Below are 24,537 nucleotides of genomic sequence, written 5' to 3' on the forward strand. Positions count from 1 at the left end.
AGGTCAGGGTGTGACAGGGGGTGTTTTGTGTTTTTCTATGTTTTGTATTTCTATGTTTATGTTCTAAGTTTCTATTTCTATGTTGTTTTTTTGGGTTGATCTCCAATTGGAGGCAGCTGGTCCTCGTTGTCTCTGATTGGAGATCATATTTAAGTAGGGGTTTTTCTTCCTGGGTTTTTGTGGGTTATTATATTTTGAGTAGTGTTTGTTTCTCTCTGCGTCATGGTTTGTTGTTTTTGTCAATTCAGTTATTTATGTTTTGCAAAGTTTCACGGATTTAATAAAATGTGGAACTACAACCACGCTGCGCTTTGGTCCCCTCTATACGACAGCTGTGACAGAATAACCCACCATCAAAGGACCAAGCAGCGTGGGCAGGAGGACTGGATTAAGCAGCGTGCCCGGGAGGAGATGGCATCCTGGTCGCTGGAGGAGTTGGAGGAAAGGATAGACTGGACTTGGGAGCAGGTATTGGAGAGATACAACAGCCTGCCGGGGAAGCAGGTGGAGGCACGATACCAACGGCGAGGCAAGTGCGAGAGGCAGCCCCCAATTTTTTTTGGGGGGGGCACATGGGGAGATTGGCAGAATCAGGTTGGAGACCTGTGCCAACTCCCCGTGCTTACTGTGGGGGGCGAGTGACTGAGCAAGCACCATGTTATGCTGAGATACGCACTGTGTCGCCAGTGCGCAGCCACAGCCCGGTGCGCTCGGTGCAAGCTCCTCACAGGTGCCGTGCTAGAGTTGGCATTCAGCCAGGAAGGAGTATGCCTGCTCAGCGCTCCTGGTCTCCAGTGCGTCTTCTCAGCCCAGGTTATCCTGCGCCAGCTCTATGCACGGTACCGCCAGTTCGCCAACACAAACCTGTGCGACCTGACACAACGCCTCGCGCTTGTCGGGCTACGGAGGTTATCCAGCCAGGACGGGTTGTGCCAGCCATAAGCTCCAGATCTCCAGTGTGCCTCCACAACCCAGTATACCCTGTGCCTGCTCTGTGCACCTGGCCTCCGGCGACGCTCTCCAGTCCGGAGCCTCCAGCGACCTTCCCTAGTCCAGAACTCCCAGCGACGTTCCCTAGTCCGGTGAGATCTATTCCAGCTCCACAAAGGAAGCCTCCAGCAACGTTCCCTAGTCCAGAACTCCCAGCGACGTTCCCTAGTCCGGTGAGACCTATTCCAGCTCCACGAAGGAAGCCTCCAGCGGCGTTCCCTAGTCCAGAACTCCCAGAGACGTTCCCTAGTCCAGAACTCCCAGCGACGTTCCCTAGTCCGGTGAGACCTATTCTAGCTCCACGAATGAAGCCTCAAGTGATGATCTATGGTCCGAAGCCTAAAGAGATGATCCATAGCAAGAAGCCTGTAGGGATGATCCATGGCCCGGAGCCTGTAGGGATAATCCATGGCAAGAAGCCTTTAGGGATGATCAATGGCCCGGAACCTGTAGTGATGATCCATGGCACGGAGCCTGCAGTGACGGTCCACAGTTCGGAACCTCCTGAGACGGCCTACAGTCCGGAACCTCCTGAGACGGCCTCTCGTCCAGAACCTCCTGAGACGGCCTACAGTCCGGAACCTTCGGAGAGCGTCCACAGTCCGGAACCTCCTGAGATGGCATACAGTCCAGAACCTCCTGAGACGGTCAACAGTCCGGAACCTTCTGAGACGGCCTACAGTCCAGAACCTCCTGAGAAGTTCCCCAGTCCAGAGACTCCAGCGACGGCCTGCAGCCCAGAGTCTCCAGCGACTGCCTGCAGCCCAGAGTCTCCAGCGACGGCCTACAGCCCAGAGACTCCAGCGGCGGCCTGCAGCCCAGAGTCTCCAGCGGCGGCCTGCAGCCCAGAACCTCCAGCGCCGGCCTGCAGCCCAGAACCTCCAGAGATTATCTACAGTCCGGTTCCGACGACGACGATCCACGGTCCGGTGGTACTAAAGCAGAGGGATCAGCGGGTGGAGCGGGATTACGCCCCGAACTGGAGCCGCCTCCTCTACTGGAGGTTATGTGGACTGCATTTGAGCCGCCATAGACAATTATCACCCTCCCTACCCTCCCTTTTGTTTTGTGGTTTCTTTTGTTGTTTTATGTTGCATTCGGAGTCTGCACCTTTGGGGGGGTACTGTCACGTCCTGACCCTAGTAAGATGTCATTTTCTATAGTAGAGTAGGTCAGGGCGTGACAGGGGGTGTTTTGTGTTTTTCTATGTTTTGTATTTCTATGTATATGTTCTATGTTTTTTTTTGGGGTTGATCTCCAATTGGAGGTAGCTGGTCCTCGTTGTCTCTGATTGGAGATCATATTTAAGTAGGGGTTTTTCTCCCTGGGTTTTTGTAGGTTATTATATTTTGAGTAGTGTTTGTTTCTCTCTGTGTCACGGTTTGTTGTTTTTGTCAGTTCAGTTATTTATGTTTTGCTAAGTTTCACAGATTTAATAAAATGTGGAACTACAACCACGCTCCGCTTTGGTCCCCTCTATACGACAGCCGTGACACAAACGCAATATTTGCGTTTAGTTAGTCTGAGAGATCAGAGGCAGTAGGGATGACAACGTGTTTATTGGACCATATTGCTCTCCTGCCTGAGCATTCGAAATGTAACAAGTACTTTTGGGTGTCAGGGAAATTGTATGGAAGAAAAAGTAGGCACAAGGGCTGTTTGGCGGGGCGAGGTTGGAGACCCAGGCCAGCTCCCCGTACCCTTTTTGGACAGAAACAGACTGGACAGGTCCCGTGCTTTGGGGTAGGTGCTGTGGTGAGGCCTGGTATTTTTAGGCCGGTACGCGCAGTACCAGTGCCCCGCATGTGCCAGGGGAGAGTGGGCATCCAGCCTGAAGGGGTGATGCCAACCCTGTGCTCGAGACCGCCAGTGCGCCTCTACGGTCCAGTGTTTCCCGCTACACGCACTAGCCTTGAGGTGCGTGTCTCCAGGCTGGCACGTCCAGTACCAGCCTCACGCATCAGGCATCTAGTGCGTCAGCCCAGCCTCGCCAGTCAGGAGCTGCCAGAGCCGCTCGCCAGTCAGGAGCTGCCAGAGCTGCCCGCCAGTCAGGAGTCGCCAGAGCTGCCCGCCAGTCAGGAGTCGCCAGAGCCGCCCACCAGTCAGGAGTCGCCAGAGCCGCCCGCCAGGTGTTTCTAGTTGCCTCTAATTGGGAGTCCTATAATTAGGTGTGTGTTTGGTTTGTATTTTGTGGGTAGTTGTATTTTGCACTGCTAGTATTCATTTAGCCTGTGAAACTGTCCTTCGTCATTCTAACTGTTTTGTTGTTTTTTTCGTGGTCTCTTTATTTAATAAATATAAAGATGAGCATCGACATTCCCGCTGCGTATTGTCCTCCCTTCTACACAACGACAACTGTGACACTGTCTTTCAAAGATAATTTGTAAAAATCCAAATAACTTCACAGATCTTCATTGTAAAGGGTTTAAACACTGTTTCCCATGCTTGTTCAATGAATCATAAACAATTAATGAACATGCACCTGTGGAACGGTAGCTAAGACACTAACAGCTTACAGACGTTAGGCAATTAAGGTCACAGTTATGAAAGCTTAGGACACTAAAGAGGCCTTTCTACTGACTCTGAAAAACACCAAAAGAAAGATGCCCAGGGTCCCTGCTCATCTGTGTGAACGTGCCTTAGGCATGCTTCAAGGAAGAATGAGGACTGCAGATGTGGCCAGGGCAATAAATTGCAATGTCCGTACTGTGAGCTGCCTAAGACAGTACTACAGGGAGACAGGATGGACAGCTGATCGTCCTCGCAGTGGCAGACCACGTGTAACAACACCTGCACAGGATCGGTACATCTGAACATCACACCTGCGGGACAGGTACAGGATGGCAACAACAACTGCCCGAGTTACACCAGGAATGCACAATCCCTCCATCAGTGCTCAGACTGTCCGCAATAGGTTGAGAGAGGCTGGACTGAGGGCTTATAGGCCTGTTGTAAGGCAGGTCCTCACCAGACATCACCGGTACCAACGTCGCCTATGGGCACAAACCCACCATCGCTGGACCAGACAGGACTAGCAAAAAGTGCTCTTCACTGACGAGTCGCGGTTTTGTCTCACCAGGGGTGATGGTCGGATTCGCGTTTATCGTCGAAGGAATGAGCGTTACACCGAGGCCTGTACTCTGGAGCGGGATTGATTTGGAGGTGGAGGGTCCGTCATGGTCTGGGGCGGTGTGTCACAGCATCATCGGACCTAGCTGGTTGTCATTGCAGCCAATCTCAATGCTGTGCATTATAGGAAAGACATCCTCCGCCCTCATGTGGTACCCTTCCTGCAGGCTCATCCTGACATGACCCTCCAGCATGACAATGCCACCAGCCATACTGCTTGTTCTGTGCGTGATTTCCTGCAAGACAGGTAGTCAGTGTTCTGCCATGGCCAGCGAAGAGCCCGGATCTCAATCCCATTGAGCACATCTGGGACCTGTTGGATCGGAGGGTGTGGGCTAGGGCCATTCCCCCCAGAAATGTCCGGGAACGTGCAGGTGCCTTGGTGGAAGAGTGGGATAACATCACATAGCAAGAACTGGCAAATCTGGTGCAGTCCATGAGGAGGAGATGCAGTGCAGTACTTAATGCAGCTGGTGGCCACACCAGATACTGACTGTTACTTTTTCTGTTAGTCACATGTCTGTGGGACTTGTTCAGTTTATGTCTCAGTTGTTGAATCTTGTTATGTTCATACAAATATTTACACATGTTAAGTTTCTAAAACCTTAAGTCTGCAGAACGACTAAAATGTAAGTGCTGCTGCATCATCCATCTCGTCCTTCTTGTCACTTAAGCACAATCTTGGTGAGGGCCTTCATTACGTCCACATATCTGTATCTCAGGGTGGCAAGGGACTCATATCTAGATGACCAGCGGGTGGGACCCAGTCGTTTTTGAGTTACATTTTGTTTTTCTGATGCAAAATCAAATATATATCACAACTGTTGCTTACAACAATGACAGAAACAACGCTTTGGAGAGTATTTGCACAATGAATCCCAGAATTGTGGGGGCGGCAGGTAGCCTAGTGGTTCGATCATTAGTAGTAACCGAAAGGTTGCTAGATCATATCCCCGAGCTGACAAGGTAAAAATCTGTCGTTCTGCCCCTGAACAAGGCAGTCATTGAAAATAAGAATTTGTAAATGTAAATGTTAAATGTAAATGTTCTTAACTGACTTGCCTAGTTAAATTAAGGTTAAATAACAATAAAATATGTACATGCTAAAATCACCACTGTAAAGCACATAGGGTGTTTACTCCTTAGGCCCACCTTCCTTTCTGTGTCGGACTTCTGGGGTGGAACATCTACTTCTGAAAGTACCATGCTTAGATTCATAATGACATCTCAGATTGAACTCTTTGCAAACAGCGACAGTCTCGTTACAAACAAGACACACTGGTTTGAAATTGGAGAAGTACGATGAATATGGGTGATCAAATCCAATTTTATGTCACATGTGCCGAATACAACAGGTGTAGATCTTACAGTGAAATGCTTACTTACAAGCCCTTAACCAACAATGCAGTTTTAAGAATAAAAATTAATAAAAATAAAAGTAACAAATTATTAAAGAGCAGCAGTAAAACAACAATAGCGAGGCTATATGCAGGGGGTACTGGTACAGAGTCAATGTGCGGGGGCACCGGTTAGTCAAGGTAATTGAGGTAACATGTACATGTAAGTAGAGTTAAAGTGACTATGCATAGAAAATAACAGAGAAGCATCAGCCTAAAGGGGGGGGGGGGGCAATGCAAATAGTCTGGGTAGCCATTTGATTAGCTGTTCAGGAGTCTTATGGCTTGGGGGTAGAAGCTGTTTAGAAGCCTCTTGGACCTTGACTTGGCACTCCGGTACTGCTTGCCGTGTGGTAGCAGAGAGAACAGTCTATGACTAGGGTGGCTGGAGTCTTTGTCAATTTTTAGGGCCTACCTCTGACATGTTATATAAAACACCTTAGGCGCAATTTCTGTAATTCCCTTTTCAACTAAAATAGCTAATTTTATGGCGTAGTGGTAATGACATTTCCCCTCAGGTATTCGGAGAAACCGCTAAAAATCTGTAATTGTTAAATAGTTTGGTGTCAGCCACTATTAGATCTTGTTTCCAGACAGAGTGAAGAAGATATTCAGAGAAAAAGCAGTTTCAAGAGATTTTATTTTCCAAAACATTTAACATGCCTGTATTTGTAAAATCAACCATATATTTTAAAAGAACAGGTTGACTATTAATATAGACATGGGTGATTTTACCACTGTAATCAGATCAACATTATTATGTTATGGTCATTGAATTGATTAGCCCACTAACCATGTGTTAAATGTGTAGTGTAGCCCACACTGTGTAGGACTATGAATTGGGCAGCTATAGGCTATTTGTTAATAGGATAATTATGTTCTGGCCCCCAGACTAGCAACAAGTGTCGCACCCTGATCTGTTTCACCTGTCCCTGTGCTTGTCTCCACCCTCCTCCAGGTGTCGCCCATCTTCCCCACTTATCCCCAGGGTTTTTATACCTGTGTTTTGTGTCTGTCTGTGCCAGTTTGTCTTGTTAGTTCAAGCCTAACAGTGTTTTGTGTCTCAGCTCCTGCTTTTTCCAGTCTTTCTTTTCTCACCCTCCTGGTTTTGACCCCCGCCTGTCCTGACTCTGAGCCCGCCTGCCTGACCATTCTGCCTGCTGTCCTGTACCTTTGGCCCTACTCTGGATTATCGACCTCTGCCTGATCTGACCCTGGGCCTGCCTGCTGTCCTGTACCTTTGGCTTTACTCTGGATTACCGACCTCTGCCTGACCTGACCTTGGGCCTGCCATCCTGTACCTTGGCCCCACTACTCTGGATTATCAACCCCTGCCTGCCTTGACCTGTCGTTTGCCTGCCCTTGTTGTTACAATAAACATTGTTACTTCTACACAGTCTGCACTTGGGTCTTACCTGAAACTTGATAACAAGTTAGGCAAGAAATTGACTGAAGGCCAAACCTAGTTTCCAACCACTGTTGTATATTGTCAATTCAATCTCCCCCTTCACCATCATCATCATCAAACATGTGGATATAGTGCTAAACTTAGACTCATTGTCTCTGTGAATTGAAATTATGTTGTTCCCCATGTTATGACATGGCCCTCTTTGGGTATAGCGAGTGCTTTCTCTCCTCTCCTACACCCAGGTTCTGTTATCTCAGGTCATAAATTCCTGGAGAAGACTCTCTCCACCTGGCCATGCAGAAAGAGACACATGTAGAAGAAGTTCCTTTGTTCTCTCTATCACAGAACTTGAGAACCGAACAATATCCATGTTTTGGAGAATGTGTAAACGATCGGTGGAGAAGCCAGCTACGTCCATTTTGTTTCATGTTTGTGACCTCATGAAAGACAATACAGCCACATTACCAAAACTCTCTTTATACAGGTGCCTCCATTATATTTGCGTCTAATTATTGTATAAAATGAATGAGTAAAGATGAAACTATTTGTGAAATGATGTAATGATGTTAATATGAGAGAATTGTATCCCTTTTAAAGTTTAACTAAGTCATTGGCCCGCCCCCATGAGCACAGACATGATCTGGCGTCATTGGACAGCCCTTTTCTACTGTTACAAATAAAAACCCCATGCGTACCTCTATCACCGAGGGGGCGAAGGTTTGAGTAGAGACCACAAAAACCTCAGTATAAGCTAAAGTTGTAATGGTTATTGAATTCCTAACCATAACACATGGAGCCTTGGCTACACGGCGGGAAATGGTTCAACTCTGAGACTATCAATCCCAACAGAATAAGAGCAAATCTTAAATACTAATAACTAGTCTGCAGCTAGAAATTATGTACCATGGGATACGAAGACCGACAACCGCCGAAACATCTATAAGAACATTTCTGGATGGTACTCTGAAATATCCATTCTAACCACAAAAGACATCAGGGAAGCAGACAGAGACACGCGGATGAACTTTCCAACAGAAAGATGGACGATTCCAACAGAGATCCTGACGACACACTGAGCGTAAATATATATTGGTTGCAATTATTCCCGAATGAATGAGCGTTCATGTGCAAAGGTTTATCATTTCAATTAATATAATTATCAACTGTGTAGTGACTATTTTGTAATTCTCGCCCTTCTCAGTCCTTTTGTTTTTCCCTCTCTCAGTCCACACCCACTTCCCTTTGTCCAGCAAGCCGTCATATCGGCTTAGCCTACTAGGGAACCTCCCCTATAATTTCCTTGTAACCATGTCTACTGTTTGATGGTTTATGCATTTCTGTGATGATTTAGTTAGTTAATCATTTATTTACTAAGACAATTGATGTATGGATGATTCATAGTAAAGGCTGGGTTCGTGCAGATAACCAACAATTTACGACGTTTAAAATGAGACTAACGTGAGGTAAAGAATAATTAATTAATTAGAAGACTAATTGATCAAGTTATATTAGGAAAATTATAACTTTGTAATCTGAAGATTTTCCTTGGTGCCCCGACTTCCTGGTTAATCACATTTACATGATTAGCTTAATCACGTAATAATAATTACAGAGAATTGATTTGATAAAATAACAGTCTTCAATTTAATGATGCCAAAGACACGACACCCACCAGTGCATTCAGAAGAGGAAACAACGATACAATGTAGTCTAACAACATCGCTCTCAAACAGCACAGATGTGATTCACTGTAGAAGCACTGGTCCTCTTACATTTTAATTCCAGGTTACATATTACAATATTTAGGGGCACATCAGATGGTCTGCTCTGACCATAACAGTCCCACCACGCATAGGATTGGTTGGTGTAAGATTGAAACCCTATAAAATAGCACCCCAATACCATCTGATGTATATATTGATTGTATTACATGAATGGAGACCACAGCCCTTCCGAAACAATATTTAAAATCGTGTCTTACTGTGATTATTTCCACCTTGCTGCATGTATTCCATTTCAAATGTGTCTCCCAGTGCAGCTTTAGTTCCGGGCTATTATGACGCATCTGGCAGTTTCTTCTATGTTCCTAGGCCTAGTACAATGAAAAACATATATAGTTTTTGGTCACTACCATTCCACGAAAATACCATGCTATGTTTTTTCATTGTACTACAATCATACATTTTTGTACAGTTCTTCACAATGAAGTGCTGATGCATGCCCTTTGCCTCTCTTGACCATGTCGGGCGGGCCGGGCACAACCCACAAAGCTCAAGGCGCGCTTTCCACTTCCCTCTGGTAGTTATTTAGCCTAATAACTAGAGGTTGACCGATTATTATTTTTCAACGCCGATACCGATACCGATTATTGGAGGACCAAAAACCCGATCCCGATTAATCGGACGATTTTTTTAAATGTCTTTGTAATAATGACAATTACAACAATACTGAATGAACACTTATTTTAACTTAATATAATACATCAATAAAATGAATTTAGCCTCAAATAAATAATTAAACATGTTCAATTTGGTTTAAATAATGCAAAAACAAAGTGTTGGAGAAGAAAGTAAAAGTGCAATATGTGCCATGTAAAAAAGCTAACGTTTAAGTTTCTTGCTCAGAACACGAGAACATATGAAAGCTGGTGGTTCCTTTTAACGAGTCTTCAATATTCCCAGGTAAGATGTTTTAGGTTGTAGTTATTATAGGAATTATAGGACTATTTCTCTCTATACGATTTGTATTTCACATACCTTTGACTATTGGATGTTCTTATAGGCACTTTAGTATTGCCAGTGTAACAGTATAGCTTCCGTCCCTCTCCTCGCTCCTACCTGGGCTTGAACCAGGAACACATCGACAACAGCCACTCTCGAAGCAGCGTTACCCATGTAGAGCAAGGGGAAACAACTACTCCAAGTCTCAGAGCGAGTGACGTTTGAAACGCTATTAGCGCACACCCGGCTAACTAGCTAGCCATTTCATATCGGTTACACCAGCCTAATCTTGGGAGTTGACAGGCTTGAAGTCATAAACAGCGCAATGCATTGCGAAGGGCTGTTGGCAAAACGCATGAAAGTGCTATTTTGAATGAATGCTTACGAGCCTGCTGCTGCCTACCACCGCTCAGTCAGACTGCTCTATCAAATCATAGACTTAATTATAACATAATAACACACAGAAATACGAGCCTTAAGTCATTAATATGGTCGAATCCGGAAACTATCATCTCGAAAACAAAATGTTATTCCTGTTACATTACACAACCTTCAATGTTATGTCAATTACGTAAAATTCTGGCAAATTAGTTCGCAACGAGCCAGGCGGCCCAAACTGTTGCATATACCCTGACTGCGTGCAATGAACGCAAAAATGACACAATTTCACCTGGTTAATATTGCCTGCTAACCTGGATTTCTTTTAGCTAAATATGCAGGTTTAAAAATATATACTTCTGTGTATTGATTTTAAGAAAGGCATTGATGTTTATGGTTAGGTACAGTCATGCAACGATTGTGCTTTTTTCGCAAATTCGCTTTTGTTAAATCATCCCCCGTTTGGCGAAGTCGGCTGTCTTTGTTAGAAAGAAATAGTCTTCACAGTTCGCAACAAGCCAGGCGGCCCAAACTGCTGCATATACCCTGACTCTATTTGCAAGAGAAGTGACACATTTTCCCTAGTTAAAAGAAATTCATGTTAGCAGGCAATATTAACTAAATATGCAGGTTTAAAAATATATACTTGTGTATTGATTTTAAGAAAGGCATTGATGTTTATGGTTGGAGCAACGTGTACCTAAGCGATTATATGCAACGTAGGACAGGCTAGATAAACTAGTAATATCATCAACCATGTGTAGTTAACTAGTGATTATGATTGATTGTTTTTTATAAGATAAGTTTAATGCTAGCTAGCAACTTACCTTGGCTTCTTACTGCATTCGCATAACAGGCAGGCTCCTCGTGGAGTGCAATGTAAAGCAGGTGGTTAGAGCGTTGGACTAGTTAACCATAAGGTTGCAAGATTGAATCCCTGAGCTGACAAGGTAAAAATCTGTCGTTCTGCCCCTGAACAAGGCAGTTAACCCACCATTCCTAGGCCGTCATTGAAAATAAGAATGTGTTCTTAACTGACTTGCCTAGTTAAATAATGGTCAAAAAAAAATAATAATAATAATATATATATTTTTTTAAACGGCATCCTAAAATACAGATTAATCGGTCGACCTCTACTAATAACACATCACACCCGACCACAAGCAAAAACTAAATGTAGTAGCCTGTACACCTAATAATTAGCGATCTGAGATGCTGTATTGTACCAACAACAGCAGCTACATAGTCTAGCCTACTATAGCCCTGTACCTCTGACCAGGGTAAACAAAGCGGTAATGTTGTGTATTGTATATACCGTACAGTATTTCATTTCAAACAGTTTATTTCATTTAAGAGAAAAAAAGTGGTTGCCCAGCATAAATTCATGTACAAACATTATTCATTACAATCTTGTCATTTAGCAGATGCTCTTATCCAGAGCAACTTACAGCACAAATAAGAGTTAATTGGCTTGCTGAAGGGCACAATGACAGATTTTTCACCTAGTCGGCTTGGGATTCAAACCAGCAACCTTTCAGTTACTGGCCCAACACTCTTAACCGCTAGGCTACCTGCCACCAGATCAATTAACTTCAATACAGTTATTCAAATACATTCATCAATGACTAAAATAATGAATCTAATATTAAAATACAATTTAATAAACAAGTAGTCGATTCATAGCCTGTTTATCATTAAACTAAAGTTTAGTAATATAAAATAATCCAGCCAAACTAATGCTAAAAACCGATCACACCATCTTTATCTGATATACACTGAGTTCAAAACATTAGGAATACTGTCCTAATATTGAGTTGCACCCTTTGTCTTCAGAACACAGGGATGCTTGCCTATATTGACTCCAATGCTTCCTACAATTGTGTCAAGTTGGCTGGGAGTGGATCTACTCTGAATAGCTCGTTCCATCTCCTCCCACACATGCACAATTAATGTTTGTAATGTTCTTGGAATCATTCCTGGACAAGCCTTGTGGCATGCGGCATAATCCTGCTGAAAAAAATAATTTTGCAGATGGATACACTCCCACCATGAAGGGATGCACCTGATTGACAATGATGTTTAGATATATACTGTGGCATTCAAACATTGTTCATCTTTTATCAAGGGGCCCAATGTGTGCCCGGAAATCACACCCCAACGTCTTCACACCACCAGCCTGCAATGCTGACACACGGCATGGATGCATACAGTGGTGTAAAGTACTTAAGCAGTTCTGTAAATCATTTTTACTATAGTTTTTTTACTATTTTATTTACTATTTTACTACTTATATTTTTGACAATTTTTTCTTTTATTTCACTAAATCCCCCCCCCCCCCACAAAAAAAAATTATTTACTCCATATATTTTCCCCGGCACCCAAAAGTACTAGTTACATTTCATATGATTAAAAGGACAGAAAATGGTCCAATTCCCACACTTATCAAGATAACATCCCTGGTCATCCCTACTGCCTCTGATCTGGTAGACTCACTGGTTTGCTTAAAAACCTCTTAAGGATTGTACCCTTTTTTAAAAACATTTTAACCTAAAATGACGTACCCAAATCTTACTGCCTGTAGCTCAGCACCTGAAGCAAAGACATGCATATTCTTGATATCTTCTGAAAGGAAACAATTTGAAGTTTGTGGAAATGTGAAATTAATGTAGGAGAATAATACATTAGATCTGGTAAAATCATACAAACAAAAAAACCCTGTGTTTTTATTTTTCATTAACTTTGAAATGCAAGAAAGACCATACTTTCAGACAGGAGTCTAGGTGTAATTTAGATTTAATTTAGATTAGTGTGTGTGAAAAGTTTGACTGATCCAGTGAAGAATTACATTACTGCACTGTATCAAGTCTGCCAGGAGTTTGCCCAAATGACCTGAATTGGTCAATTGATCAATTGATACATTTAATTTATGTTGAAATGATTCATACTTTTATTTTTGATACTTACATATATTTAAAACGAAATACTTTTACTCAAGTGGTATTCTACTTGGTGACTTTCAGTTTTACTTGAGTTACTCTTGCCACATTAAGAGCAGAAGTAAGGCTTCTCTCCTGTGTCTGTTCTCTGATTACCTTTTAGCTCAGCTGTTGTTTTAAAAAAGTTTCTAGAGTCAGATCAGCGGTGAGGCTTCACTCATGTATGTAAACGTTCATGTGTTTTTAAGTTACACAGTAGAGAGAAACTCTTTCCACAGTCAGAGCATGAGTAAGGCTTCACTCCTGTATGTATACGTTCATGTGTTTTTAAGTTGCACAGTAGAGAGAAACTCTTTCCACAGTCAGAGCAGGAGTAAGGCTTCTCTCCTGTGTGTGTTCTCTGATGAACTTTTAGCTGACCTGATGTTGTGAAGCATTTTACACAGTCAGAGCAGGAGTAAGGCTTCACTCCTGTATGTATACGTGCATGTCTTTTTAAGAGAACCAGTTGAGAGAAACTCTTTCCACAGTCAGAGCAGGAGTAAGGCTTTTCTCCTGTGTGTGTTCTCTGATGAACTTTTAGCTCAGCTGATGTTGTGAAGCATTTTAAACAGTCAGAGCAGGAGTAAGGCTTCACTCCTGAATGTATAAGTTCATGGCTTTTTAAGGGGCCCAGTTGAGAGAACATCTTTCCACAGTCAGAGCAGGAGTAAGGCTTCTCTCCTGTGTGTATACGTTCATGTTGTTTTAAGGTGCCCAGTTGAGAGAAACTCGCCCCACAGTCAGAGCAGGAGTAAGGCTTCTCTCCTGTGTGTGTTCTCTGGTGAACTTTTAGGTCAGATGATGTTGTGAAGCATTTTACACAGTCAGAGCAGGAGTAAGGCTTCACTCCTGTATGTATACGTTCATGTGTTTTTAAGTTGAACAGTAGAGAGAAACTATTTCCACAGTCAGAGCAAGAGTAAGGTTTCTCTCCAGTGTGTGTTCTCTGATGAACGTCTAGCTGACCTGATGTTGTGAAGCATTTCCCACAGTCAGAGCAGGAGTAAGGCTTCACTCCTGTATGTATATGTTCATGTCTTTTTAAGGGGCCCAGTTGAGAGAAAGTCTTTCCACAGTCAGAGCAGGAGTAAGGCTTCTCTCCTGTGTGTTTTCTCCGATGAACTTTTAGCTCAGCTGATGTTGTGAAGCATTTTAAACAGTCAGAGCAGGAGTAAGGCTTCACTCCTGTATGTATACGTTCATGTCTTTTTAAGGGGCCAAGTTGAGAGAAAATCTTTCCACAGTCAGAGCAGGAGTAAGGCTTCTCTCCTGTGTGTGTTCTCTGATGAACTTTTAGCTCAGCTGATGTTGTGAATAATTTTACACATTCAGAGCAGGAGTAAGGCTTCAGTCCTGTATGTCTACGTTGATGTGTTTTTAAGAAGTTCATTCGAGAAAAACTCTTCCCACAGTCAGAGCAGGAGTAAGGCTTCACTCCAGTGTGCACACTCTGATGAACTGTCAGATTCCTTGATGTTGTGAATCTCTTCCCACAGTCAGTACAGGAATACGGATTCTCTCCTGTGTGTATTTTTAGGTGTATTTTTAGCTTTGATAGAAATGGGAAAATCTCCTCACAATGTGGGCAGTGGTGAGACCTCTTAGCTCTGTGATCTTCCTGCTGTTGCTCTCTGGATGTAGAGAATGTCTCAACATGGTCTCCTGTGTGAACAACATCAGAAGAACCAATCAGTAGGAGTGATATACGTCAATCAAATTTATATTATGAAGCCTTTTTTACATCAGCAGTTGTCACAAAGTGCTTAACAGAAACCCAGCCTAAAATCCCCAAAGAGCAAGCAATGCAGATGTAGAAGCACAGCGGCCACAAAAAACTCCCTAGAAAGCAGGAACCTTGGAAGAAAGTTAGAGGAACCAGGCCCAAATGAGTGGCCTGTCCTGTTCTGGCTGTACCGGGTGACAGAACAAGTTCTGTAAATTCTGTAAATGAGAACTTGTTCTCAACTAGCTTACCTGGTTAAATAAAGGTGACATAAATAATATGTATTCATATCAGTAGGCTGTACAATACAAAAGGGGAATAAAACTATTCTAAAAGTGGGTAAGAGTTGAAAGCTAAAAAGGGACTTGTCATCCTCCACTTACTATCAAAAGGGTTAGTAACTACACCGACTCATTTCATAGAGCTTTAAAACACTGGCAGTTTGTCTACTTCACTTCTTTAGTCTACTCTCTGATCACTCCAGATAACCCAGTGAATAAAACAAATGCTGGCAATACTGGTGTCAAACCATGCAAGTGTCAGTGGCATGAAATAACATCTACCTTCTCATTGAAACAGTTCATCATGAAACAGTTCTACTGCAACTTTTCACGCACAGTGGGAAGTTGGCACGAACAACACACTTAGAACCTGCTCTTACCATGAGAAACAGATTTCCCAATCTTCTCCTCCTCTTCTTCATCTTTAATGTTGACATTCAGCTCCAGTGTTTGACTACAGTCTTCCAGCTTCACTGATGCCATCTCTGGATCCTGCAGTGCAAACTGGGCTCCACTGTCACAATCAGGACCCAGTGAATGTAGGTTTGGACTCAGTGTGGAAGGAGAGAGGCAGGCTGGGTTTGTCCTCACTGTTGATGTTACCGGCTTCAGACTTAATTCTAGTCGTCCTGTAGTAACAATGAAAAACAGACAAAAAAAGTTAATCTTGACAGTTCTGGCACAAAAATATATATTATTATTTCTTCTTGTTCAATTATCTAATTCAGTACTTGACTTGGACTGTTTATACTGTTTATATTTAGGTGTAGGAGCTCCACAATACTGTTGAGCTAATATTCTATAAGAGGAACATGAGCTCAAACAGTAGAAATTTGAGGTGATGGTTCTCAGCTCCAGTGAGCTCCTGTCCATCTCATTTAAATAGATGAGGTAGGTAAGCACTGACAACAAAACATGAATGCATTCAAATTAGACAAAGTACACGCTTTAAAATTAGGCTACACAACGTAAGTGAACTTAGTCAAAAGTAGATGTCCCAAACTCACAAATGCATAAATGACAAAAACATTTAGTACAAGGTAACAGTTTCTTTTAAGCAGCACTATGTACTATTTTCCTGAATAACCTTGTCTTCGCTGTATTTCACATTAAAAACCAATAGTATTTCCATTCACACCATAGTAACATTTATAGATAAATATAGAATGTCTCTGAATATTAGTACACATGTAGAAAACTGATTATAATTACATTCAGCTTCAAAACTGTAATGCGACCGTGAAATTGTCTCTTTGCACCCGCACTGAAGTCTGTTGACGCAGACAGAGTGGGCCTGCCATGTTACCAGCTCGTGAATTTCACACAAAACCAATAACATGCCAAACAAACTCAGAAATCTCAAATAAATAGATGTTTAATTAAAATTACCATGAAGAAATTATGTACATCCATTCAGACAAACCCAAAGATTCTAGCTGTGTGACTTTTAAAATAGTTTATCACGTTCACTTGGTTTGACACAAAAAAATAACAAACCTTTACCAAAAGTGAAAAGACTTTAACGGATGTTACCTAGCACGGAATGACATGTTCTTTGATATTAGATAGCACGTTTAAACTATTACATACCTGTAGTAATAAATAGAAATGGACAAAAGGTTATCTTTTTAACATCACAGTTCTGGCGCTTTCTTTATTCTGAATATTCAGGATCATTGCTACTCGAACTTCGGCGATGCATACAAAGCCCTCCCGCGCCCTGCCTTCGGAAAATCTGACCATGAATCCATTTTTTTGTTCCCAGCCTATAGACACTAAAACAGGAAACGTCCGTGCTCAGGTCAATACAACGCTGGTCTGACCAATCGGATTGCTTCAATCACGTGGACTGGGATATGTTCCGGATAGCCTCAGACAATAACATTGATGTATACGCTGACTCGGTGAGCGAGTTTATTAGCAAGTGCATCGGAGATGTCGTACCCACTGTGACGATTAAAACCTTCCCCAACCAGAAACCGTGGATTAATGGCAGCATTAGCGCAAAACTGAAAGCGCGAACCACCTCTTTTAATCATGGCAAGGTGACTGGAAACATGACCGAATACAAACAGTGCAGCTATTCCCTCCACAAGGCAATCAAACAACAAAAGCGTCAGTATAGAGAAAGTCGAGTCACAATTCAAACACAAGACGTATGTGGCAGGGTCTACAGTCAATCACGGATTACAAAAAGAAAACCAGCCCCGTCGCGGACATCAACATCTTGCTCCCAGACAAACTAAACAACTTCTTTGCTCGCTTTGAGGACAATACAGTGCCACTGACACGGCCCGCTACCAAAGCCTGTGGGCTCTCCTTCTCCGTGGCGACGTGAGTAAAACATTTAAACGTGTTAACCCCTGCAAGGCTGCCGGTCCAGACGGCATCCCTCAGAGCACGCGCAGACCAGCTGGCTGGTGTGTTAACGGACATTTTCAACCAATCCATATCCCAGTCTGTTGTCCCCACATGCTTCAAGATGGCCACCATTGTTCCTGTTCCCAAGAAAGCTAAGGTAACTTACCTAAATGCACTCACTTCTGTCATCATGAAGTGCTTTGAGAGACTAGTCAAGGATCATATCACCTCCACCCTACCTGATACCCTAGACCCAATCTAATTTGCTTAGCGCCCCAATAGGTCCACTGACGATGCAATTGCAATCACACTGCACACCGACTGCTCTATCCCATCTGGACAAGAGGAATACCTATGTAAGAATGCTGTTCATTGACTACAGCTCAGCATTTAACACCATAGTACCCTCCAAACTCGTTATTAAGCTCGAGACCCTGGGTCTCAACCCCGCCCTGTGCAACTGGGTCCTGGACTTTCTGACGGGCCGCCACCAGGTGGTGAAGGTAGGAAACAACATCTCCACCCCGCTGATCCTCAACACTGGGGCCCCACAAGGGTGCGTTCTCAGCCCTCTCCTGTACTCCCTGTTCACCCATGACTGCGTGGCCATGCACGCTTCCAACTCAATCATAAAGTTTGCAGACGACACTACAGTGGAAGGCCTGATTACCAACAACGACGAGACGGCCTACAGGGAGGAGGTGAGGGCCCTCGGAGTGTGGTGTCAGGAAAATAACCTCTCACTCAACGTCAACAAAACAAAAGAGATGATCGTGGACTACAGGAAACAGCAGAGGGAGCACCCCCCCATCCACATCAATGGAACAGTAGTGGAGAAGGTGGAAAGATAAGTTCCTCGGCATACACATCACGGACAAACTGAAATGCTCCACCCACACAGACAGCATGGTGAAGGTGCAACAGCACCTCTTCAACCTCAGGAGGCTGAAGAAATTTGGCTTGTCATCTAAAAACACTCAAACTTTTACAGATGCACAATCGAGAGCATCCTGTCAGGCTGTATCAACGCCTGGTACAGCAATTGCACCGCCCTCAACCGCAAGGCTCTCCAGAGGGTAGTGCGGTCTGCACAACGCATCACCGGGGGCAAACTACCTGCCCCCCAGGACACCTACACCACCCGATGTCACAGGTAGGCCAAAAAGATCATCAAGGACAACAACCACCTGAGCCACTGCCTATTCACCCCGCTATCATCCAGAAGGCGAGGTTAGTACAGGTGCATCAAAGCAGGGACCGAGAGACTGAAAAACAGCTTCTATCTCAAGGCCATCAGACTGTTAAACAGCCATCACTAACATAGAGAGGCTGCTGCCAACATACAGACTCAAATCTATGGCCACTTTAGTGATACCTTTTATTAAGTCCATTTATTAGTCACTTTAAATAACATCACTTTAATAATGTTTACATATCCTACATTACTCATCTCATATGCATATACTGTATTCTATACCATCTACTGCATCTTGCCTATGCCGTATGCCATCGCTCATCCATATATTTATATGTACATATTCTATTCATGCCTTTACGTGTGTGTGTATAAGGTAGTTGTGAATTTGTTTGATTACTTGTTAGATATTACTGCATAGTTGGAACAATAAGCACAAGTATTTTGCTACACTCGCATTAACATTTGCTAGCTATGTGTATGTGACCAATAAAATTTGATTTGAATATGGTAGAGAGAGGAAGCCCACTGGCCGGCAGTGGGAGAAGATGGAACGAGATGGATTTTGGCCGACATTCTGCAAATGTTCTAACCTATGAAACATCTGATCTTAATACAGTTCTGTTCCCAAAACGAAAATCTGTTATGAACAGAGGACCAAGTTTTGTAGACTTTACCCTTTGCAAAAAAAAATATTTGCGTTATTTAGAAGGAACGTAAAGGTGAATTGAGTTATTGCACACGAGTGCTTCACAGAGGAGTTCCCTAACAGAAATATGCAGATGTTTGCTAGAACGCACCAATAGGATCTCACTGACTCGTGCTTGGCTCGGCCCACTATGACTCATCTGTTCCCATTGGAAACGACCAGCTGTGGTCTACCTTGGTTTAGTTATAAAAAGTGCAATCGTCCGTGCATTCAGGGATCCTTGGGATGGACCTACCCCATTATATAAGAAGGGTGCCGCTTAATTTGAGCCGGATCCTCCAGCACCTCTCAGTTTTGTAGTCTTTCGTTCCGGAACCCATTTGCCAGGATCAGGTAGCCTTACCTTGTGGCATGAAAAATAATTTCCACTGTTTGCAATGCAAAACATCCCCATAAAAGCAATCAGAGTAATTACATTTGGATTCCTCTGTAATTGTCATGCCCCATAAAAAACGTAATGTGAAAACGTGCCTGATATTCTATGAATTGATTCATGTTGGGCCGTCCCTGGTTTATGCAACATTGTAGCTTATTTAGACCAAGGGTGGCCATTGCTGTGGTGAGAGAGAAGCACGCCTGTATCTCTCACAGAACTAAAATGAGATTCACTTTCTATGATTTCTCTCCCTCTCTGTACTGTTATAGACATGAGCCTGCGACTCTCATCTCTCCTAACAGGCCTTTCACAATATTTTTAATACAAATCGCTGGAAAACTGGTTGTAAAGCAAATGCATCCTGCTGAAAATAAAATGCTAATCTGTATGTTACCAAGTTATCAACTTCCAAATAGGCCTATTGAGTGATCAGCACTGTTTTACAAAGTAAAGCAAGAGAAAGAAGCTTTTGGCCAGTGAGTGAGCTGCACATCATTGGGTGAGTCAGTGAAACTGGAAAGATTGTTTAGGACTATAACTTCCTCCACATATTGTACAATATGTTTTTTCCTAACACCTGGCCTAGGCTATTGATGGATTAGAGAACTCAGAGTCTCAGTGTCAAAGTAGCATGTCATTTTGGTAATTTGTGAGGTATTAAAAAAGATTGTGCGAAAGTCTCCAGTGAACTAAAATTATGTAGAACTGCATGAAATCTGTTTATAAAAGGCCAACTTCTGCAAGCGTCTCCACACCACTGCTCTATGCCAGTACGCTAAAGCCATGATAATGCATGCAATGCTTTATTATAAAGGTATTTTGTGTGTTCTGGCACCTCAGAACCCCCCAGGTCACCCCCCTCTCAGGTTCACTTTTGGTTCCAACACCTCCCAATTTACACAGTAAGCACTGGAGAAGTGGGTAGCTGCTGCTGCCTCCTCCGGGACACATCTTCTTTACATAGAGTTCATCAGGCTGTTGATTGTGGAATCTGGAATGTTGTCCCACTCTTCAAAGGCTGTGTGAAATTCCTGGATATTGGAGGGAACTGGAACAAGCTGTCGTACACGTCAATCCCAAACATGCTCAAAGGGTGACATGTCTGAGTGGAAGAATTTTCAGCATTTTCAATTGTGTACAGATCCTTGCGACATCGGGCTGTGCGTTGTCATGCTGAAACATGAGGTGATGGCGGCAGAAGAATGGCAGTACAATGGGCCTCAGGATCTTGTCATGGTTTCTCTGTGCATTCAAATTGCCATTGATAAAATGCAATGGTGTTCATTGTCTGTAGCTTATGCCTGCCCATATCATAACCCTGATACCACCATGGGGCACTCTGTTCACAACATTGACATCAGCAAACCACACGCCCACACAATGCCATACATGGTGGTCTGCAGTGTGCCAAATTCTCTAACAACATAGAAAAATTAAGATACAATTCTCTGGCAACAGCTCTGGTGGAAATTCCTGCGGCATGCTCCCTCAAAACTTGAGACTGTGGCATTGGGTTGTGTGACAAAACTTTACATTTTGAAGTGGCATTTTTGTATTTATTAGGGATCCCCATTAGCTGCTGCCAAGCACCTACTCAGTTACTCTTGTCCCTGGCACAAGGTGCACCTGTGTAATGATGATCCTGATATGCCACACCTGCCAGGTGGATGGATTATCTTGGCAAAAGAGAAATACTCACTAATAGGAATATAAACAAATTTGTGGACAAAATTGAGAAATAAGTTTGTGTCTGGAACATTTCAGGGATTTTTTAAAAACCATAAAACTATTCAACTAAATCAGCCTGCTTTTCTGTTCTAATCAGGTCCCTACACAGACTGAGAAGGATCCTGTAAGAGCGGAACATTATCTGGTGACAGTAGTCCTTGTAGTCTTGGAGGCCTAAAAACTTCTTAGCTGCAGATATAATGATGTCCAGCTTCTTGGACTTCTTGTGCAGTACAATTAATAACTGTGGCTATAAATACTAAAATATCCACCTTCTTCACAATAAATGCATCCAGATCACTTGATTGATGTATAACATTCACAACTGGTTGAGGTGCATCCACCTCCATATCTTCTTCAGAACTGCAAAGTTTCCTAAGGACCTGAAGCGAGGCAACCATCTCTGTCGGAGCCATCTTGTCAGCTCAGGGATTCGATCCAGCAACCTTTCGGTTACTTGCCCAACGCTCTAACCACTAGGCTACCTGTACGTATTCATATAAGTAGGCTGTGCAATACAAAAGGGGAATACAACTATTCTAAAAGTATCTCATAAGTCAAGAAAATAATTTATATCATCCTCCTCTCACTATCACAAGAGTTAGTAACTACAGACTCATTTCATATCATCCTCCTCTCACTATCACAAGGGTTAGAAACTACACAGACCCATTTCATAGAACTTTAAAAACACTGGCAGTTTGTCTACCGTAATTTCCGGACTATTAAGCGCACCTGAATATAAGCCGCACCCACTGAATTTAAAAAAAAATATTATTTTGAACATAAATAAGCCGCACATGTCTATAAGCCGCAGGTGCCTACCGGTACATTGAAACAAATGAACTTTACACAGGCTTTAACGAAACACGGCTTGTAACAAAAATAAATAGGCTTTAACGAAACACGGCTTGTAACAAAAATAAATAGGCTTTAACGAAACACGGCTTGTAACAAAAATAAATAGGCTTTAACGAAACACGGCTTGTAACAACAACAAAAATGTTTGCAGTAAGCTTTAGTTGTCTTTTTGCACTGAGTCAATTCCTCATGCTGCTGTTTCCAACGTCTTATCATCGACTCATTAAGACCAAGCTCCCGTGCAGCAGCTATTTCCTTTTCCAACAGCCAGATCAATCGCCTTCAACTTGAAAGCTGCATCATATGCATTTCTCTGTGTCTTTGCCATGATGAGGGTGACAAAATGACTACCGTAATCAGAATGATGGGAAGTTTGAGAGCGCTCGATTTAATCTAAACAGTAAACAAAACAGTTGTTTGACCTTAACCCGTTCGGCAATTTCATTGGTCTAATGAAAGCTTCATGCTGCCAAAAAACTGAGCACTTCACAGAATGTTTTTTTGGAGAAAAAAAATTGAAAGTGGGAAAAATCAATATATTAGCCGTGTCATTGTTTAAGCCGCGATGTTCAAAGCGTGGGAAAAAAGTTGCGGCTTATAGTCCGGAATTTACGGTACTTCACTTCTTTAGTCTACTCTCTAATCACTCCAGATATCCCAGTCAATAAAACAAATGCTGGCAATACTGGTGTCCAACCATGTAAGTATCAGTAGCATGAAATAACATCTACCTTCTCATTGAAACAGTTCATCATGAAACAGTTCTACAGCAACTTTTCATGCACAGTGGGAAGTTGGAATGAGAAACACAAACTTGGATAGATAGAACCTGCTCTTACCATGAGAAACAGATGTCCCAATCTTCTCCTCCACTTCTTCATCTTTAATGTTGACATTCAGCTCCAGTGTTTGACTGCAGTCTTCCAGCTTCACTGATGCCATTTCTGGATCCTGCTGTGCAAACTGGGCTCCACTGTCACAATCAGGACCCAGTGACTGTAGGTTTGGACTCAGTGTGGAAGGAGAGAGGCAGGCTGGGTTTGTCCTCACTGTTGATGTTACCGGCCTCAGACTTTGAGTCGGCCAGTAGTAATAAAGCGAAACGGACACAAAAGTTAGTCTTGACAGTTCTCGCACTTTCTTAATTCTCAAAAAATATGGTTTATATTTAGGTGCAGGAGCTCCACAATACTGTTGAGCTAATATTCTATAAGAGGAACATGAGCTCAAACAGTAGACATTTGAGGTGATGGTTCTCAGCTCCAGTGAGCTCCTGTCCAAGTCAAGCACTGATCTCATTTCAATAGATCTGGTAGCTAAGCATTGACAACAAAACATTAATTCATTCACATTAGACAAAGTATGCACTTTAAATTAGGCTACACAACTCGAAATGCACTTAATCTATAGTACATTTCCTGATTTCACATAAATGCATAAATGACTCAAAAAACATTTAGTACAAGGTTTCAGTATGTTTTATGAAGCACTATGTACTATTTTCCTGAATAACCTTGTCTTCACTGTATTATTCCAATCAAAAACCAATAGTATTTCCGTTCACACTATAGTAACATTTATAGATAGACAGAAATAACTGAATGTCTCTGAATATTAGTACACATGTAGAAAACTGATAATCATTACATTTAGCTCCAAAATAGTGCAGCCGTAAAATTGTCTCTCTGCTGCACCCTCACTGCCTGCACTGAAGTACGTTGATGCAGACCGAGGGGGAACCGCCATTTTACCATCTCGTGAATTTTACACACAACCAAAAACGACATGTAAAACGAACCCAGAAATCTAAAAGAAATTGATCCTTAATGAAATTACCTTGACGAAATTATATACATCCACTCAGACTAACCAAAAAATCTATAACTATGTGACTTGAAAAAAGTGATCACGTTCACTCACGCGGTTTGACACAAAATTAGCACATAAAACCTTTATCAAACGTGATATTAACTTGACGTATTTGTTACCTAGCATGTTATGACATGTTCTTTCGGTATTAGAACGTGCTATTACATACCAGTAGTAATACATTTGAAACAGACACAGAAGTTGACGTGTCGACTGCACAATTCAGGCGTATCCTTTATTCTGAAGAATGATGCGCGCCTGCGCGGAACTTCCTGTTCCCCCACTACCAGTTTCTAAACCCAGAGACGTAACAACGCGAGACTTCAGAGAACGCCTTGAAGCAGACCAAGCCGTGGTTTGAGAAGTCAATGAGAGAAGTGAACAATTCTGATACTTTTGCAGCGGCTAATGGGGATCCTAATAAATACCTAAAA

At 42.8% G+C, this 24,537-nt stretch overlaps 1 protein-coding gene across 1 annotated transcript; it reads right to left on the reverse strand.

Moving 5' to 3' along the window:
- Positions 1-11,346: 11,346 nt before the first annotated feature.
- Positions 11,347-24,346, reverse strand: LOC106575958 (uncharacterized). The gene is made up of 3 exons (XM_082964386.1): positions 23,074-24,346; positions 15,385-15,633; positions 11,347-14,662 (listed from the first exon to the last, which is right to left on the reverse strand). Exons 1-3 carry the CDS (start codon positions 23,570-23,572, stop codon positions 13,176-13,178), a joined length of 2,235 nt encoding a protein of 744 aa, XP_082820512.1. The 5' UTR covers positions 23,573-24,346; the 3' UTR covers positions 11,347-13,175.
- Positions 24,347-24,537: the final 191 nt, after the last annotated feature.

The sequence above is a fragment of the Salmo salar genome, chromosome 17 (genome assembly GCF_965601325.2).
Source record: "Salmo salar chromosome 17, fSalSal1, whole genome shotgun sequence".
In the NCBI taxonomy this organism is placed as follows: Eukaryota; Metazoa; Chordata; class Actinopteri; order Salmoniformes; family Salmonidae; genus Salmo; species Salmo salar.